The following is a 20518-nucleotide window of genomic DNA, read 5'->3' on the forward strand; positions in this document are numbered from 1 at the left end:
CGATATGTTTAACGAATGAATTTACCATTTTAGTAAATGCAACAATGAATTATGTTCAACAAACAATTGTAATCTATCAATTAAAATAAACCCCTCAATTCCCAATCTCATAATGATTAGGGCTATTTTCACACATGTAGCCCGCTGAATCGAGCTCAGAAACGTAGGAAAAATAAAATAGTCCTATAAAATAAGCAGAATAACAGATTTAATATTTACTGCACCAGATGTTTGTTTGCGTAAATCTTTTTTTTTCAGTCTTTATATTTCCAATGTAGTGCATTTAGCTGCTGTTAATCAAATGTGACATTTTAGAAATGGTTGATTTGGCTATTAAAATTTGCATTGCGGAGTAGAAAACAAGGCTGACCATTGCAAAGTGGACTACCTACTGCCATTCACACGACTCTCAACCGAAGTTGTAAAATGTTTTTGCAAGATAATGGGTATGTGACCAAGTCCATCCTTTTATAAAAGTATGTTATTGTGAGGACACAACTGACCACTGGGACCTTATAATAGGTTCCGAGTCCGTTTCCCTCGCTGCACTCTCCTCCCCTCCCCTCCCTGCACTCCCTTCCCTGGATCCGTACTGAAATTAGCAGCAAGAAAGCATGTCATTGACAAAGTCACGTGTCTAGAGGCACAGCCAGCAAGCGAGCGGATGAGAAAAGGAACGAGCGAGTGCAAGCGCTCGAAGTGGATTGAGTGTGGAAGGGATTGAAGGAGAGACATGACAAAATATCAAGAGGGAAAGCACGCACTACCATGCGAGCTAAATTTGTGACCGCTGGAATAGAGGATGTCGGATTAATGGTGACTATTATAACCCGTTTTCGCAGAGGAAGCTTTTCGATTGGGACTTTGGAAGAGGGTCCGCGGGGAAACATGGCCGAAGGTTATTCTGCAATTATTTTCTATTTTTTTGCGCTTACTTTTTCTTCTGATGGTATTGAGGGGATCTGCGAAGGACTATTGTTATAGAACCTATATGTTATGTACCGCCCACGATTATTTCCATGTGAAAATATGCCTTGGGATCTTGTTGGAGCAGTTTGTCAACGGTAAAGAGCGTATTCTGCCCAACTGGGGCTTGCATGGGGAACCATGTGTGTAGCCTACACCTGCCCTTTGAGTTTCATATAATGCTGGTTAAGCGTGGTAGATGCACGCAAATATGCTCCAGAATAAAAAATACAAAAAAACGGTGAGCATGCATTTGCAAAGGCAAAGCGATCAATTGCAAATCGCTGACCGTTGTGTAGTTAGAAACCCCACAAGTAGCCTATTTTACACCGCTTTGCGTTTATGTTCGAAACATTCTACCAGGCGCCAGTTCACGCTTAGGTGATCTCGAAAATCGTTTTGCGGGGAGAATTCGAGCAAAGACGAACCTCACACATCATCCAGTGATGGGGATTTTCAACAAACCGGGCTCCATAAAAGTTGTTTATAGGCTACTACTAGGCCCACTATACGCGCGCACGACTATAGGAAAAATAGGCTACTTAGGCACCTTCTATACCTGTATATCAATACATACTGTATTTAGCTAACTACTTTCATTTGACTTTTAGGAGGGGCGGTTAAAGGTGGCGCAGAATACACCGCCAAATCGGCGGAGCAGGAAGAGCGGATTCTGCCCCAGCCTCTGTCGGGAGCAGGCCACTGCAAGTGGTTCAATGTTCGAATGGGGTTCGGATTTATATCAATGACCAGCAGCGAGGGGAGCCCCCTAGACCTCCCTTTGGACGTATTTGTCCACCAAGTAAGTTCCCCCGAACGAGAAAAATCTTCCACGTTGATGTTGTGTTGCTATGAGCTTGGGTTGTGGGCATTTGGCATCTCCCTCTTTGGCGCAATCTTCCATCCCATAGACTACGTTATAGCCTACTCCACCTTGTTAATGATAAGTAATGTTTCAATAGGCTAGGTCAAGCAGCACAGGCCTATCCTTTCTAAAAGGGTAATTACTGGATTTTAATTCTACAAAATCGTTTTATGAACCTGTATCCATGCGTGGCAATAACATCACGTGTTAATGCGAAATAGTGATACATTCTTAGGCCACTGTTGGTTGCAACATTTGTATCACTTAATGATTGTGATATTGTAACAGTTTAAGTGTATTACTTTGTATCATCATGACGTTTCCCTAGCATGTACATGGCACACAAAACATGCTGTGGGTTTCCTTAAAGTGACACGTTCCCTCGTTCACTTCCCCTTGAACTTCGTGGAGGGAGAACACCACTAGTATGACAGTTTGTAGTTTTTCTATTGCCTCATGGACAGGGAGATTATGGTTGATGGCCCACCATATCGGAAAACGTGCTAAAATACTTTGAGTAAGTAGCCTACAAGAAAATATAAATAAATAGAATGGAACAGAAAGAAACATCACACTCAGTCCAGAAACAATGTGTTTGTTTTTGTTGACAGTAAGTGCAAAACGCTGTCATTTGAGTACTCGTACAATTGCTTCGTCGAAAGTTATAACATGGATAGTTTGGGTGTGTAGATTTCCATCCGAGTTCATATTCTAATAACCTATCCATATTTTCTGCTGATTCTGTTGCCGTTAAATAGCTTTTTTTTACGGTCCAATAAAGTCGCTTTTAAAGACTCAAGAGCAGAAACGAGAAGGGAGTAGTCATTTTCACCATCTTATTTTCCCACACGGTTTGGCGGTGGAGGTGCTTTTATTGTGGTCTCACGGGAAGTTATTTTATTGAACTGGGAGAGAACATTCTGGTTCAAAGATGTAAGCGCCTAGCATGGCCCCAACCGAAGTCTTGAAAACATCTGTCAAACACGAGTGAGTAACAAGAGAGTTTACGGTGATGAATTGCGCTGCTTTAAAGCTGCTATGCTGCAGCTGTAGCTGAGGTCTCGTGGTGAATTTGGGTGAACATGTTTCCTTGTTGTTGTTGTGTTGGCTACTCCCATCATCACTAACTTTTTCATGTGGCAGCAATATATGCTATGAAAAAGGAACTCCCAAGTCTTAAAGATGTATTTCAGTATTTGCATACTGGTTAAGGTCTTGGTTCAATGATCAATTATTTATATTGTCTCCCTAATAATATTCAAATGATTAGAGCGCCATGCTGGCATATAGTATTTTCTTTTCATGTACTGTGTGTTCGTGTGTCCTGTTGATATTTCAGCAGAAAACATTTATGTTAAGAAACAACCGAAAGACAACTTGCAGCACAGTAGAAGACAATACACCCTGTTGTTCATGCAGTGTACTATATTTTCCTTTGCAGAGGAAATCCAAATGAGCAGAATAGGTAGAGAATTCGAATCAATCATAGTCATTAGTGGATATGTCAGATGTACCTACTTTAGCCTTGCAAGCTTCCTCCCTGCCAAAGATGTGTGCTTAGAGAGAGAGAGAGAGAGCCCTGCTGAAGTCAAATAAACATTGTCTGGCGTGCAGTTTCTTAGCCTGGGCCTGAGCACAGAAGTAAATAGAACACCATTGGGCTATTAATAGGCCTATGCATTATAGAATCTCTATAGTACAGATTCATATGTAGACATTTCTTTAAAATGTTCATGATCTAAATGTAGAGGAATACACACATTCATAAGATAATAATAATGATTGTTATGTTGATAAACCTCTACAGAATTCTATTGAGCCATTTCTTATAAACTTTCATGATTTTAGAAGATTAGGCTACTTATATTCATAAGATAGCAATACCAATCGTTATGTTTATAAGGATGTTAAATCCTGCAGAATTCTACTGTCTTTTGTTAGAAATGTGCATGATCTCAAAGTAATAGCAATCATTATAATGCTGATAATGAGAAAAATATTGCATACTTTTCTTATAAATGTGTATGATTTCAATTTAGAGGAATACACACATTCATAAGATATAATTCTATGGAGTCTTATAAACGTTCATGATCCAATTTTAGAGAAATACACATGTGCTCATTCATAATGTAGGAATAACTACTGTAATAATGTTGGTAATGATGACAGTGTAGTCTTTCAAATGTAAATCATCAACTACCAATGAAATAGCCAATTCAGTAGGGATGTGCATCTTCCCTTTCAAGATGATTCAACACAAATCTAGATACATGGGCTCTGATACTATACACAGGAGCGATCCGTTTCAGTTTGAAATGATTCAGTTCGATGCGATACTATTCGATGCTCTAACATTTGTTGCATAAACACATACATTTTCCATTCAAAATTCACATCTGCTGATGATGGAGCTCCTGAGCTGGGCATCTCTGAGCTGGGCATCTCTGAGCTGGGCATCTCTGAGCTGGGCATCTCTGAGCTGGATCGGTCTGAGCTGACTTCTGTCTGTGTCTGTGTGTGTGTGTGTGTGTGTGTGTGTGTGTGTGTGTGTGTGTTTATGTGTGTTTGTGTGTGTGTGTGTGTGTGTGTGTGTGTGTGTGTGTGTGTGTGTGTGTGTGTGTGTGTGTGTGTGTGTGTGTGTGTGTGTGTGTGTGTGTGTGTGTGTGTGTGTGTAAAATATGTGTATGTACAATGTAGGCACCTGAGCTGAGCCATAAGAGAGACTAGGCATCTCCCACTATCAGATTAGGGGGTGCAATGTAGCCAGTTTTTTGTCTCCCCACTTTGGTTCTGAAATAACCATCACCCACAAATGAACTTGTCATTTTTGCAGATTAAGTGTTTGACTAGTCAATATATCAATATTTATATTTTACAAATGTAGCTATGACATAGCCAATGAGTATATAGCACAACTTTGGATTTCACCCATCTCAAAATCATTTTTACGAAGAGATCTTTTCTCCTCTTGCTTCGGCCACACAGTGCGCCTCACAAAAGGGATTGCTCATTATGAAATTATCAACTTTACCCTGTATATCTAAAAAATGACCATAGACACGGATTTGTTTAAAGCAAAACTACCAAAACTGTTGCTGATGGTGAACCTGAACAATCAAAGTAAAATATATTATAAGCCCTGTTTAGCAGGTATAGTCAGATGAGTTGGGTCTCTGGTAGCTTACTTTTATTCCAGTAAAACACAATGTACAACATAGGTTATCACTCAACGAATAAAGCACAATTTCATGCAAGCCATTCATGTAAGCTGAAGGTGCCTCGCAGATGTGCAAGATCCAGAACAGGCCCCCTACCTCACTGTGGTCAGTGCACAAAACAACTATATTACTGAAAAGTTTATTGATGGGACAATTTTTCATTTGAAATGCATAAAAACCTATCTAGAGTTTAGAATGTAACCTTGTGGTAGGGTTGATTGGGGGGCCACGTATGCTTGTTTTTCAGTTGCAGACATGCCTGATCAGTTATATGACGTAGCCTCAAAGGTTGGAGAGCACACACACACACACACACACACACACACACACACACACACACACACACACACACACACACACACACACACACACACACACACACACACTTACTTACTTACTTACTTTCCTGTTATGGGGGAATTCTGTTGCTTGCTGCTTGGGAAGATTGTACCATTTGTAAATATTTTCTCCAAAGATAAAGACACATTTTGTCCCATGGAAAAATTAGCATTTGAGTGCAAGATTCAGATTGGGCTCCAATTTGTGACAATGTGTGATAATTTTCTATGCATGCAGGAATTCTTGAGATAATGAGAGTGGGAGGGGGAGGGGGAGGGGAGGAGAAAGTGAGAGAAAATAAATGAGAGGTAGAGACTAAAGAGGGAGGTTAGGAAAGAAGAGAGAGAACAGGGAAAGAGAGAATGGTGGAAGAGAGGCGATTGGGAGGACGGGAGTAAGAAAGGTAGTGAGAGAGGAGAGGTTATGCAGAAGAGGGAAAGAGGAGGGGTTGGAGAAGCAAATGAGGGAGGGGGCGAGGGAAGGAAGAGTGGGGAGCGGGACGGAGGGGTGGGGAAAAAGAAAACAGGAGAGTGGTAGGAAATACATTTGTGATGGGGAAGTAGATTAGAAGAGGGAGGTAGGGAGGAAGAGGGGGAGAGATAGAGAAGGAGCGAGAGAGTAGTAGAGAGGAGGTAGAGAGTCAGAGGTGGAGAATAAGAAAGAGGCAAAGAGAGCGGGGGAGAGAGAGAATATAGAGGAGAGCGAGAAAGAGGAAGAGAAAAGGATATATAAGAGGTAGAAAAGGATGGAAAGCGAGAGGAGGTGGAGAAGAAAGATAGGTACAGAAGGGAAAAGAGAGAAAGGAACAAAAGAGAGTAGGTAGAAAAGAATGAGAGATAAAGAGCTTGAGATAAGGAAAGATATAAAAAGGGAGAGAGGTATAGAAAAAGAGCGAGAGGGAGGTAGAGAAGAAAAAAGAGAGGGAGAGGTATAATGAAGGAGACCGAGGATGTAGAGGGTCAGAGAAAAAAAGAGAGGGAGGGAGAAAGAAAGAAATAATGAGCTGGTCTTATCTTGACCCCAGAGAAATCTTCCCGAGGGGGCCAGACATCAGGGGGGTTCCCATCCGATCACTTCCAGTGTGTGTGTGTGCGAGCTTCTCTATATGACCACTACTAACTACTACCTTGTGCCAGCGTCGCACCCGCACTATGACACATTTTTATTCAGTTTGTTTGTTTATTTCACCAGTGATGATTTATGATGAATTACGTTAATGCATTTCCTCTTTTGGAGATTAAATGTAGGACTATTCTGTGTGTGTGTGTGTTTTTTCAGCACCTCACATTTTCACGCTTGAATGTTTAGCTGGCACATCAATCAACCCTTTGCTATTTACCCACAAGTCTCTTTTGTACCTGTTGTGTGTGTGTGTGTGTGTGTGTGTTTTGCGTGGGGGTGGATGTGGGGGTTGCCCCATCCTCAGGCATTGTTTTGTTTGTTGGAAGAATGTCTTTAAAGATGATATAGGGAAGGGGCTGGATTTGCTGTTCTCCCTCTGCTTGTGGTCTGAAAACATGAAACATTGTGTACTGCTGCACTGGCCCTATCCCTCCATCAGAAACCTCAAAGTGTGTGTGTGTGTGTGTGTTTGCACGAGTGCATGTATTTTCAGATGCTTTTTTCTGTTCTTGCCAGCAGGTCCACTCTGTAATAATATCTGAGAACTTGGAGATTTTAGTTTTTGTGTGTATGCATGCATGTGTGTGTTAAAGTGGGCCCCTGGTGAGATTTTTTTTTAAATGTATTTTTATTTAACCTTTATTTAACTAGGCAAGTCAGTTAAGAACAAAGTCTTATTTACAATGATGTCCTACTTTAAAGCCCCCCTAGCCAAACCCTCCCCTAACCCGGATGATCCTGGGCCAATTGTGCTCCGCCCTATGGGACTCCCGATCGAGGCCGGTTGTGATACAGCCCGGGTATGAACCCAGGTCTGTAGTGATGCCTCACAGGCCAGAGGTTGATCTCAATGGCCTCCCGAGTGGCGCAGCGGTCTAACGCACTGCATCGCAGTGATGCAGTGCCTTAGACCACGATGCAGTGCCTTAGACCGCGATGCAGTGCCTTTGACCGCTGCGCCACTTGAGAGGCCATTGAGATTAACCTCTGGCCTGTGTCTTCATTTGGCATGCAAGCCCTACCCCTCCCCAGTCCCTGCCACAGACCCACCTCCCCCTCTTTACTTCAATGCTTAAAAACCGCAGAAGAAGAAAGTGGAGCGGTCATGTGACTTTCCGTCCATATATGGGGAATGTGATTGGTCATTTGAAAGGTAGATTGTGTGAATTAAAGTAGAAGTGGTGCTAGAAATGTTTCTTTCTATTGACATGACAAACAGACATGTCGTAGAGTAGACCGAATCCACTTTTGGTGGGTGATCTGTATTCTTGGTATTGTCTAGGACAACAAATGGTTTGGTTTTGGCATTGCTTCTGAAGAAGCTTGGTGGATTTGAATGCATTTTTTATGTAACTGTTTTGTGTGTTTCTGTGAAATTGTATGAAGTTAAGTGTTTTATTTCAGGGAAAACATTTTTGTTTTACTTGTTCAGTTTGTTTGCGTCTAGATAAGGTCAGTTTTATTTCAGCCTTTATTTTGACAGTATGAAATACCCTTTGTTCTAATGACCTAAGACCCTGGATTAAAAACTCTTGGCTGATTTGTCATTGTCAAGTTGCATTTCCCTCAATGTTTAAATTATTCAAGTTTTTTTTTACTGTTGTTTGTTTTTGTTGGTAGATTTTTTTTAATGGAAGGAAAGTGGTACAACATATTGTTAGTTACCTTAATTAGCAAATAGCAACATAGTAGCCTGTGGATCTTGTTTGCGACATTTTTCCATGTTTTTAATGCCTGTCGTTTGTTTACAGGATAACATTATGATATAAGTTATTGGTAGCATGTATTTCTAATGAGTTTTGATCCTATATTTACTTGTTGTTGAACCTAAGTACGAAATGCTGTTTTAATGCACCCAAATGAGCATTTAGCTAACATTTCACTAGCATTCACCTAGCATTTAGCTAGTATTTACCTAGCATTTCGCTAGTATTTACCTAGTATTTACCTAGCATTTAGCTAGTATTAAATAAGGCAGACTTGTTTCTTTTTGTAGAAACAGGAAAAATATGGAAACAAATGATGTACCCAAAGTGCTGTAGATAATTAATGGTTAATATAAAACATAAACCACAACTTTTATAATTGTGTGTTGAAAGATCAAACCAGTAAATGTTCAATAGTTGGTCTGAAACTTCATTTGATAATAGGCAACTTGTTTCTAAAACCTAATTTTGATGGTAAGGAAATAGTAAACAATTTCAGTGTGGCCCTCCGGACCTCGTTGAAGAACGAATGCGACCCCCCTGGCAAAATTAGTTTGACACTCCTGGTCTAAAGTCTGTTTTATGAATCCAGCAGTAGGTTTAATTCTGATTACTTCCAAGTTTAATTGTGAACATTGATCCATCTTAGTTTATATACCGATGGTATTGAGCTTTGTTTTACGAAGACAAAGTGTAGTCAATGAAACAAAATATTGTCTTAATTTAAAGGAGAGCTACAGGTACCATGTTAGCAATATTTTTTTTTGAAGAAGAATACGGTTTAGAAATATCTGAACTGCAGTTTGTATATGTACACAAGGTAGCCAGGATGGCAAATCGTTATGGAAGAGCAACCTTTTAGCAGCAAACAATGTATAAAACCACATTTAATTTGTGTAATTTTATTCCTTTACTATTACAGATATATCTTTAGCTTGACATTTAGCATGATTCTGAATTGAAACGCCACTTGTATTAAATTTGATTTGTAGACACGTTTAGATCAGGGTCATGTTCATTAGGCACCACATCGAAGAAAACTGACGGAAACATGGAAAGACTACCTGGACTTGTCCAATAAGAAACAGTAATTTTAATTTCCTATTGCGAAACGTCTTCTGTTGCGTGCTATAATACACACAACCTAGCAGTAGGCTTTATCACGCTCCTGTTTGCTTTTGTTAGAAGTGAGGAACAAAAGAAACCATGTTTTTTTTTCTCTGTGGTGTTAGGGCTTCTATTTCTCCAGCTCCATCCTTTAGCTTTACAGTTTTTGAACAGTGGGCGATTAAATGACAATTGAGAAGCCAAAACAAATGCAACTCTATTTTCAATGTTGACCTATGCTTTTTGCCGTTATTTTATATTAGTCTCCCATTTTCAATGAAGTGAATTCAGATTGTCACCCCACTACTACTACTATTGTGTTCTTTCTCCCCAGCCACCTAACCTAGGTTAATTTCCTTCCTTTCTGATAAACCCTTAGCAGAATGATCTAGTGCCCACCAACCCCCTCTGATTAAACATTTGTCCGGTCCATAATCAGGGCTGTTGTTAGTTTGGGCAGAGGGGAAACGGGAACACTCTTTATTGTTTGATGGGGGGGTTGGGTAGAGGTCAGGGGTTAGGGGCTGTAATGAAAACGTGCGGAGGAGGGCGAGGGGTGTCAGTGCAGTGAGCTTTTTTGCTTTGTTGGTGGTTCGCTCTGGTGTTTCCCCCCCCCTCTTCTTCTTTGGTTTATATGCATCCTGTTGGGTCATATCCATCTGTGACGATCGGGGCCAGCTTTGTCCACTTAGCATTTCCTGTGTGTAAAAAGCTACTTAATGTCGTCACCCATCCCCTTCTGCTCCTAGCCCTCCTCCACCACCCCTACACACACACACACACACACACACACACACACACACACACACGTGCGCATGCACGTACACACACACACACATACACACTGCTTCCACTATGTGGCTCCGCTCCGACTAGTAGCTCCATCCAATGATGAACACTCCCACAGCCATGCGTCACCATGGTGAGACAAGAGGAGCAGGAGGTCTCATATCCTCTTCTCTCACTCTCCTCTCGTTCCACTTCCTGGATTGATTACTGTGACTGGTGATGACGATGGTTTGGAGGATGATGAAGAGGAAAGGCTATTTCGATCCAGGCCGCTGGGTTCATTGATTTCTACCTCCATCTCAGTTCACACACACACACACACACACACACACACACACACACACACACACACACACACACACACACACACACACACACACACACACACACACACACACACACACACACACACACACACAGCATAATAAGCACAAACACCTACAAATAATCAGGATTTGGTCTGAGTGTGTTTATCAGTGTGTGTATGATCTGTTGCTGGCTGAGTGATGTTTTCGTTGATCTATTTTTTCATCATTCTTTCACCAGGTATGTTGGCAGAGAACACAATCTCTTTTACAGCAACTTGGGGAGAAAGTTAGTGGAGGGAAGAAGAGGACGATTTCATTTGAATGCGGAGCTGGATATATTACATGGGTTGTTCTCAGGACAGACAGGCAATTGGGAGGAGTGTGGGGGATTGGTTGGCTGGTGTGCTCTCTGCCTCCCTCCCTGTCAGTGGGTCCTCTCTCTGTGGGGGGAGGGGGTTTCTGCCCCTGACCCTGGGATTTCTGGAGCTGACCTGCAGGGCTCCTAATCAAATGGGGGTTTTGTTCCAGGTCGCTCCTCGTCCCTCCTGGGCCTGGCCTGATCAGGAGTTGCTCCTCCATTGGAGCTGAATAGAATGCGCTGGCGGCATTTCCATGGGCTCACACCCTCCCTGTCCCCCCCATCCCCCATCTCTCTCTTTTTCTCCTCCCCTTCTCCCTCTCGTGCACACCCCCACCCTGTTCCAGGCAACTCCTCCATTTTGTTCTCTCTTTCTCTTTCTCTCTCGCTCAACTATTGATCCACAGATGATGCAATCTCAATTGCATTCCACACTGCCCTCACCCACCTAAATGAGAGGTATACCGATGTGAGAATGCTGTTCATTGATTATAGCTCAGCATTCAACACCATAGTCCCCTCCAAGTTCTTCACCAAGCTTGAGACCCTGGGACTAAACACCTGCCTCTGCAGCTGGATCCTGGACTTCCTGATGGGCCGACCCCAGGTCTTGAGGGTTGGCAACGTAACTTCCGCCATGCAGACCTTTAACAAGGGGTCCCCTCAGGGATGTGTGCTTAGTCCCCTCCTGTACTCCCTGATCACCAGCGACAATGAGACAGCCTATAGGGTGGAGGCCAGTGACCTGGCAGTGTGGTGCCAGGACAACAACCTCTCCCTCAATGTCAATAAGACTAAGGAGCTGATCGTGGACTATAGGAAATGGAAGAGGTGAGCACGCCCCCATCCACATCGACAGGGCTGTAGTAGAGCGGGTCAACAGCTTCAACTTCCTCGATGTCCAAATCACTAAGGACTTAAAATGGTCTACCCACAACGCACACAGTTGTGAAGAAGGTGCGACAGCACCTCTTCCCCCTAAGAAGGTTGAAAAGGTTTGTCATGGGCCCTCAAATCTTCAAAAAGTTCTACAGCTGCATCATTGAGAGCATCTTGAGTAGCTGCATCACTGCTTGGTATGGCAACTGCACCGCCCTCACTCACCCGGGCCGAGCTCCCTGCCATCCAGGACCTCTGTATCAGGCGGTGTGAATTGAAGGCCCGGAAAATTGTTAAAGACTCCAGCCACCCAAGCCATAGACTGTTCTTTCTGCTTCCGTAAAGCAAGCGGTACCAGAGCAACAAGTCTGACACCAACTGAACAGCTTCTATCCTCAAGCCATAAGACTGAAAAATAGCTAACAAAATGTCTACACGGACTATCATTGACCTTTTTGTTGCATTTTTTTTATTTTTGCACTGACTCTATGCACACTCACAGGACTCTACACACTCACGCACAGAAGCTCACACTACAACAGCACACACACTCACATATAATCATCATATAAGCTGCTGCTACTCTGTTTATCATATATCTTGATGCCTAGTCCTATACACACAGTATCTACCCCTACCACTCCAGTATCCCTGCACTGCTACTCTGTTTATCATATATCTTGATGCCTAGTCCTATACACAGTATTTACCCTTACCACTCCAGTATCCCAGCACTGCTACTCTGTTTATCATATTACTTGATGCCTAGTCCTATACACTCAGTATATACCCCTACCACTCCAGTATCCCTGCACTGCTACTCTGTTTATCATATCTCTTGATGCCTAGTCCTATACACTCAGTATCTACCCCTACCACTCCAGTATGCCTACACTGCTACTCTGTTTATCATATATCTTGATGCCTAGTCCTATATACACAGTATCTACAGTTGAAGTCGGAAATTTACATACACTTAGGTTGGAGTCATTAAAACTCATTTTTCAAACACTCCACAAATTTCTTGTTAACAAACTATAGTTTTGGCAAGTTGATTAGGACATCTACTTTTACAGACAGGTTATTTCACTTATAATTCACTGTATCACAATTCCAGTGGGTCAGAAGTTTACATACACTAAGTTGACTGTGCCTTTAAACAGCTTTAAACCGAAAATGATGTAATGGCTTTACAAGCTTCTGATAGGCTAATTGACATCATTTGAGTCAATTGGAGGTGTACCTGTGGATGTATTTCAAGGCCTACCTTCCAACTCACTGCCTCTTTGCTTGACACCATGGGAAAATCAAAAGAAATCAACCAAGACCTCTGAAAATAAATTGTAGACCTCCACAAGTCTGGTTCATCTTTAAGAGCAATTACCAAACGCCTGAAGGTACCACGTTCATCTGTACAAACAATAGTACGCAAGTATAACCTCCATGGGACCACGCAGCCGTCATACCGCTCAGGAAGGAGACGCGTTCTGTCTCCTAGAGATGAACGTACTTTGGTGCAAAAAGTGCAAATCAATCCCAGAACAACAGCAAAGGACCTTGTGAAGATGCTGGAGGAAAAAGGTACAAAAGTATCAATATCCACAGTAAAACGAGTCCTATATCAACATAACCTGAAAGGCCGCTCAGCAAGGAAGAAGCCACTGTTCCAAATCCGCCATAAAAAAACAGACTACGGTTTGCAACTGCAGATGGGGACAAAGATCATACTTTTTGGAGAAATGTCCTCTGGTCTGATGAAACAAAATAGAACTGTTTGGCTAAACAGTTCTATTTTGTTGACCATCGTTATGTTTGGAGGAAAAAGGGGGAGGCTTGCAAGCCAAAGAACAACATCCCAACTGTGAAGCACGGGAGTGGCAGCATTATGTTGTGCTTTGCTGCAGGAGGGACTGGTGCACTTCACAAAATAAATGGCATCATGAGGAAGGAAAATGATGTGGATATATTGAAGCAATATCTCAAGATATCAGTCAGGAAGTTAAAGCTTGGTTGCAAATGGGTCTTCCAAATGGACAATGATCCCAAGCAAACTTACAAAGTTGTGGCAAAATGGCTTAAGAACAACAAAGTCAAGGTAATGAAGTGGCCATCACAAAGCCCTGACCTCAATCCTATAGAACATTTGTGGGCAGAACTGAAAAAGCGTGTGCGAGCAAGGAGGCCTACAAACCTGACTCACTTACACCAGCTGTAAGGAGGAATGGGCCAAAATTCATCTTATTGGGTGAAGCTTGTGGAAGGCTACCCAAAACATTTGACTCAAGTTAAACAATTTAAAGACAATGCTACCAAATACTAATTGAGTGTATGTGAACTTCTGATCCACTGGGAATGTGATGAAAGAAATAAAAGCTGAAATCAATCGTTCGCTCTACTATTATTCAGACATTTCACATTCTTAAAATAAAGTGGTGATCCTAACTGACCTAAGACGGAATTTTTACTAGGATTAAATATCAGGAATTGTGGAAAACGGAGTTTAAATGTATTTGGCTAATGTGTATGTAAACTTCCGACTTCAACTGTAGCTTGTTGTGATGTGTGTTTTGTACTATATATATATATTTTTTATCCCAGCCGCTTTCCCCGCAGGAGGCCTTTTGCCATTTGGTAGGCCGTCATTGTAAATAAGAATTTGTACTTAACTGACTTGCCTAGTTAAATAAAATACATTTTTGGGAAAGAGCTTTCAAGAAAGGCATTTATTTCCCTGTACTTGACAATAAAACTTTAAACTCTCTGTTCTGTCCTCTCTCTCTCTGTCTCTTTCTCTCTCTCACCGACAGACAGACTGTCTGTCTCTGTTCACTCCCCCTCTCTCTTGCTCTCTCTCTGTACACTTCTCTCTCTCTCTCTCTCTCTCTCTCTCTCTCTCTTCACTACTCTCTCGCTCTCTCTCATTCAATTCAAAGGGCTTTATTGGCATGGGAAAGCCCTTTTGAATTGAATTTACAAAGCTGTTTGTGCTTCACTGGTTGCTCTTTTCTTGTGGCAACTGGTCACAAATCTTGCTGCTGTGATGGCACACTGGTGTTTCACCTAATAGATACGGGAGTGATGAAGATGGCCGAGTACATCCCTGGGACCGTGCTCCCACCCATCCAGGACATCTACTCAAAACGATGCCTGAGGAAGGCCACAGCATCATCAAGGACCCCACACACCCCAGCTACAAGCAGTTCTCTCCCTTACCATTGGGTAGACAGTATCGGAGCATGAGATCTTTTTTTTCATGTATATATATATTTAACTAGTTCATATTTAAATAGTTCATATTTAACTATTTAACTAGTTCAGTTAAGAACAAATTCTTATTTACAATGACGGCCTACACCGGCCAAACCGGGACGACAGTGGGCCAATTGTGCGCCGCCCTATGGGACTCCCAATCACGGCCGGTTGTGATACAGCCTGGATTCGAACCAGGGTGTCTGTAGTGACCCCTCTAGCACTGAGATGCAGTGCCTTAGACCACTGCGCTTGAACTGGACTGACCACCTGCTCTGATTCTCCGCACCTTAGCACACATGCACTCACTCATGCACACACACACACACACACACACACACACACACACACACACACACACACACACACACACACACACACACACACACACACACACACACACACACACACACACACACACACACACACACACACACACACACACATTCTCTGGTCTGATGAAACCAAGATTGAACTCTTTGGCCTGAATGCCAAGCGTCACATCTGGAGGAAACCTGGCACCATCCCTACGGTGAAGCATGGTGGTGGCAGCATCATGCTGTGGGGATGTTTTTCAGCGGCGGTGACTGGGAGACTAGTCAGGATCGAGGGAAAGATGAACAGAGCAAAGTACAGAGAGATCTTTGATGAAAACCTGCTCCAGAGCCCTCAGGACCTCTGACTGGGGCAAAGTTTTACCATCTCTAGAGAGACCTAAAATAGCTGTGCAGCGATGCTCCCCATCCAACCTGACATAGCTTGAGAGGATCTGCAGAGAAGAATGGGAGAAACTCCCCAAATACAGGTGTGCTAAGCTTATAGCATCATAACCAAGAACACTCGATGCTGTAATCGCGGCCAAAGGTGCTTCAACACAGTACTGAGTAAAGAGTCTGAATACTTATGTCAATGTGATTTCATTTTTTATTTATTTATACATTTGCAAAAAAAATAAGTATTTTTTTCTTTGTCATTATGGGGTATTGTGTGTAGATGGATGAGGGAAAAAAAGATTGAATCCATTTTAGAATAAGGCTGTAACATACCAAAATGTGGAAGAAGTCAAGGGGTCTGAATACTTTTCCGAATGAACTGCTTCACACGTCACAACTGCTGCTACCAGACTCTTATTATAATGCTCAATTTATACACTTGCGGTGGCCTCTCTCAATAGCAAGGCTATAGTCACTGAGTCTGTACATAGTCAAACCTTTCCTTAATCTTGGGTCAGTCACAGTGGTCAAGTACTCTCTGTTTAGGGCCAAATAACATTCCAGTTTGTTCAGTTTTTTGGGTTAATTCTTTCCAATGTGTCAAGTAATTATCTTTTGGTTTTCTCATGATTTGGTTGGGTCTAATTGTGTTCCTGTCCTGGGGCTCTGTTAAAAAAACAGAAACAAACCCCACAGAGCCCCAGAACAGGAACACAATTAGACCCAACCAAATCACGAGAAAACAAAAAGATAAGTACCAGCTTTCTTAGGGGACTCTTCTCCAGGTTCATCTCTCTGTAGGTGATGGCTTTGTTATGTAAGGGTTGGGAATTGCTTCATTTTAGGCGGTTGTAGAATTGAACGGTTATTTTCTGGATTTTGATAATTAGCAGGTATCGTCCTAATTCTGCACTGCATGCATTATTTGGTGTTTTACGTTTTCTCCCTCCCTCTCATGCTTTCTCATTCTCTTTCTGACCATGCCCTCCTGACTTCTGTGTGTAAACTGAAACCAGGCAAGACACCCGCCAGGACACTTGAGAGGAGGGTATTTTACACACACACTCACATGCTGACCACACAGCTCGCGTCGGGCACACCTGTTATAAGGCACACCTGTTAATTGAAATGCATTCCAGGTGACCCTCATGAAGCTGGTTGAGAGAATGCCAAGTGTGCAAAGCTGTCATCAAGGCAAAGGGTGGCTACTTTGAAGAATCACAAATATAAAATATACACTACCGGTCAAAAGATTTAGAACACCTACTCATTCAAGGGGTTTTCTTTATTTTTGGTACTATTTTCTACATTGTAGAGTATGCCAAGAGTGTGCAAAGCTGTCATCAAGGCAAAGGGTGGCTATTTGAAGAATAAACACTTTTTTGGTTACTACATGATTCCGTATGTGTTATTTCATAGTTGTGATGTCTTCACTAATATTGTACAATGTAGAAAATATAAAAAAGAAAGAAAAACTATGGAATGAGTAGATCGTAAAAAATAAAAGCTACTGATTTTCCGATTGAATAACATTTTTCGTAAGACATTTAACGGACCTTGACTATGACAGGAATGAAATACTCAATTGACATTCTAAAGGTTTGCTCTGAATAAGGCATATCTTTATGCCAGTCCAAAAATCCTTCATTGTAACAGTGCAGCATTTTTTTAAAGGGGTTGTCTGTTTATAATTGTAATTACATGGTTATAGTTCAGTATCTTTTAAAAGGCGATTTTCTGTAATTCAAATTCTATGGTTAAAGGGCAGAATTTTTAAAGGCATGGTCTATTTATTTTTTCCTCCACAGAGTAAGCTGGTGATGGATGGCTTCCGCAGCCTGAAGGAGGGCGAGCAGGTGGAGTTCACCTTTAAGAAGTCCTCCAAGGGCCTGGAGTGCCTGCGGGTGACGGGGCCAGGCGGGGGACCGTGCACGGGCAGCGAGAGGAGACCCAAAGGGAAGGCCACGCCCCAGAAGAACCGCAAACAAAAGGGTGACCGGTGAGTACAAGAGCAAAGCACGCTGGGAAGGCTCTGATTAACAGGAAGTCAAATGTGGATGGAGCTTTGCTGTAGTAGGCACAGGTGTTTAAAATGACATGGATGAAATGGTTGTTACTGGAAACTAAAGTTAAAGTAACGTTGGATAAAATAAATAATTAAAAAGGCTATTGATGATTCTAAATATGCTTTGAAAATATATATGATCAATTTTACACTTAAATTTTACTAACGACAACACAACCCAAATTAATGTGAGTGTTTAGTGTCTTTTCAAAACCATCTTTACAAAACCTACAAAACCAAACCTTTTCTAGTCGTATTCATATGGTGGTGATTTTTGTATTAGCCTTACAAATCTACAGTGCCTTCAGAAAGTTTTCACACTCCTTGACTTTTTCCATATTTTGTTGTGTTACAGCCTGAATTTAATATTGATTACATTTATATATTTTTGGTCACTGGCCTACGCACAGTACCCCATAATGTCAAAGTGGAATTATGTTTTTAAAAATGTTTACAAATGTTTTAAAAATGAAAAGCAGAAATGTCTTGAGTCAATAAGTATTCAACCCCTTGGTTATGGCAAGCCTAAATCAGTTCAGGAGTAAAAATGTGCTTAACAAGTCACATAATAAGTTGCATGGACTCACTCTGTGTGCAATAATAGTGTTTAACCCCCTAGAGTCGACTGATGCAATTTAAGCTTGAGATACTGTTTCAGTTTTTTGCATTGTATGTGTCTCAATCCTCTGCATCCAACGATGTCGCACTTCTGCATCTGCTGTGAAAGGTGGCAGAGCTAAAGCGGTGTTTGGTCCTCTCACGAAAACGTCTGTAACGTCAAAACTCTTTGGAAAGATGAGACTCTCACAAACACGATGGTGGTCTCCTCTACGACCCCCACGAGTGTCAGGAGACTCGTCTGAAGTTTGTACCATTGATGTGTCAACTTCTGTTTGTAGCGTCCAAACTGTTTAGGCTACAAACTAATGTGACCCCACTGTAGAAAGGGGAGATTCTCTCGAACATGAAGGTGTTCTTCGTTTCTCTCTACGACCCCCATAAAGGTCACAGGAATCGTCTGAGGGTAATGGAAGTAGGAAGGTAGTTTTGTGCTAAATATATATACAATGAGGGAAAAAAGTATTTGATCCCCTGCTGATTTTGTATGTTTGCCCACTGACAAAGAAATTATCAGTCTATAATTTTAATGGTAGGTTTATTTGAACAGTGAGAGACAGAATAACAAAAAAATCCAGAAAAACGCATGTCAAAAATGTTATAAATTGATTTGCATTTTAATGAGGGAAATAAGTATTTGACCCTTCTCAATCAGAAAGATTTCTGGCTCCCAGGTGTGTTTTATACAGGTAACGAGCTGAGATTAGGAGCACACTCTTAAAGGGAGTGCTCCTAATCTCAGTTTGTTACCTGTATAAAAGACACCTGTCCACAGAAGCAATCAATCAATCAGATTCCAAACTCTCCACCATGGCCAAGACCAAAGAGCTCTCCAAGGATGTCAGGGACAAGATTGTAGACCTACACAAGGCTGGAATGGGCTACAAGACCATCGCCAAGCAGCTTGGTGAGAAGGTGACAACAGTTGGTGCAATTATTCACAAATGGAAGAAACACAAAAGAACTGTCAATCTCCCTCGGCCTGGGGCTCCATGCAAGATCTCACCTCGTGGAGTTGCAATGATCATGAGAACGGTGAGGAATCAGCCCCGAACTACACGGGAGGATCTTGTCAATGATCTCAAGGCAGCTGGGACCATAGTCACCAAGAAAATAATTGTTAACACACTACGCCTTGAAGGACTGAAATCCTGCAGCGCCCGCAAGGTCCCCTGCTCAAGAAAGCACATATACATACCCGTCTGAAGTTTGCCAATGAACATCTGAATGATTCAGAGGACAACTGGGTGAAAGTGTTGTGGTCAGATGAGACCGAAATGGAGGTCTTTGGCATCAACTCAACTTGCCGTGTTTGGAGGAGGAGGAATGCTGCCTATGACCCCAAGAATACCATCCCCACCGTCAAACATGGAGGTGGAAACATTATGTTTTGGGGGTGTTTTTCTGCTAAGGGGACAGGACAACTTCACCGCATCAAAGGGACGATGGACGGGGCCATGTACTGTCAAATCTTGGGTGAGAACCTCCTTCCCTCAGCCAGGGCATTGAAAATGGGTCGTGGATGGATATTCCAGCATGACAATGACCCAAAACACACGGCCAAGGCAACAAAGGAGTGGCTCAAAAAGAAGTACATTAAGGTCCTGGAGTGGCCTAGCCAGTCTCCAGACCTTAATCCCATAGAAAATCTGTGGAGTTGCCAAACGTCAGCCTCGAAACCTTAATGACTTGGAGAAGATCTGCCAAGAGGAGTGGGACAAAATCCCTCCTGAGATGTGTGCAAACCTGGTGGCCAACTACAAGAAACGTCTGACCTCTGTGATTGCCAACAAGGGTTTTGCCACCAAGTACTAAGTCATGTTTTGCAGAGGGGTCAAATACTTATTTCCCTCATTAAAATGCAAATCAATTTATAACATTTTTGACATGCGTTTTTCCGGATGTTTTTGTTGTTATTCTGTCTCTCACTGTTCAAATAAACCTACCATTAAAATTATAGACTGATAATTTCTTTGTCAGTGGGCAAATGTACAAAATCAGCAGGGGATCAAATACTTTTTTCCCTCACTGTATATCTCCTAGTTATAGTTCAACACCTTGTTTCTTATGCTTTATTTTTTTTACTGTCCTTTTTTCCATTTATGAATGTGTTATTCAATGTCTTTCTATTGGCTATAGTAATAAAGGTTCAAATCAATATTTAATCAAATAAGTGTTTAGAATTGTAGAATATATATATATATATATTATAC

General features: G+C 41.9%; 1 protein-coding gene across 1 annotated transcript in view; it reads left to right on the forward strand.

Moving 5' to 3' along the window:
- The first annotated feature begins 557 nt into the window (after positions 1 to 557).
- LOC115195606 (protein lin-28 homolog A-like) overlaps positions 558 to 20518 on the forward strand; it is a 36392-nt gene continuing 16431 nt past the window's right edge. Inside the window, exons 1-3 of the mRNA XM_029755646.1 lie at positions 558 to 898; positions 1578 to 1768; positions 17431 to 17621. Of these exons, the coding sequence (XP_029611506.1) occupies positions 769 to 898; positions 1578 to 1768; positions 17431 to 17621 (512 nt within the window). The 5' untranslated portion in view covers positions 558 to 768. The remainder of the gene's footprint in view (positions 899 to 1577; positions 1769 to 17430; positions 17622 to 20518) is intronic.

The sequence above is a fragment of the Salmo trutta genome, chromosome 1, assembly GCF_901001165.1.
Source record: "Salmo trutta chromosome 1, fSalTru1.1, whole genome shotgun sequence".
In the NCBI taxonomy this organism is placed as follows: domain Eukaryota; kingdom Metazoa; phylum Chordata; class Actinopteri; order Salmoniformes; family Salmonidae; genus Salmo; species Salmo trutta.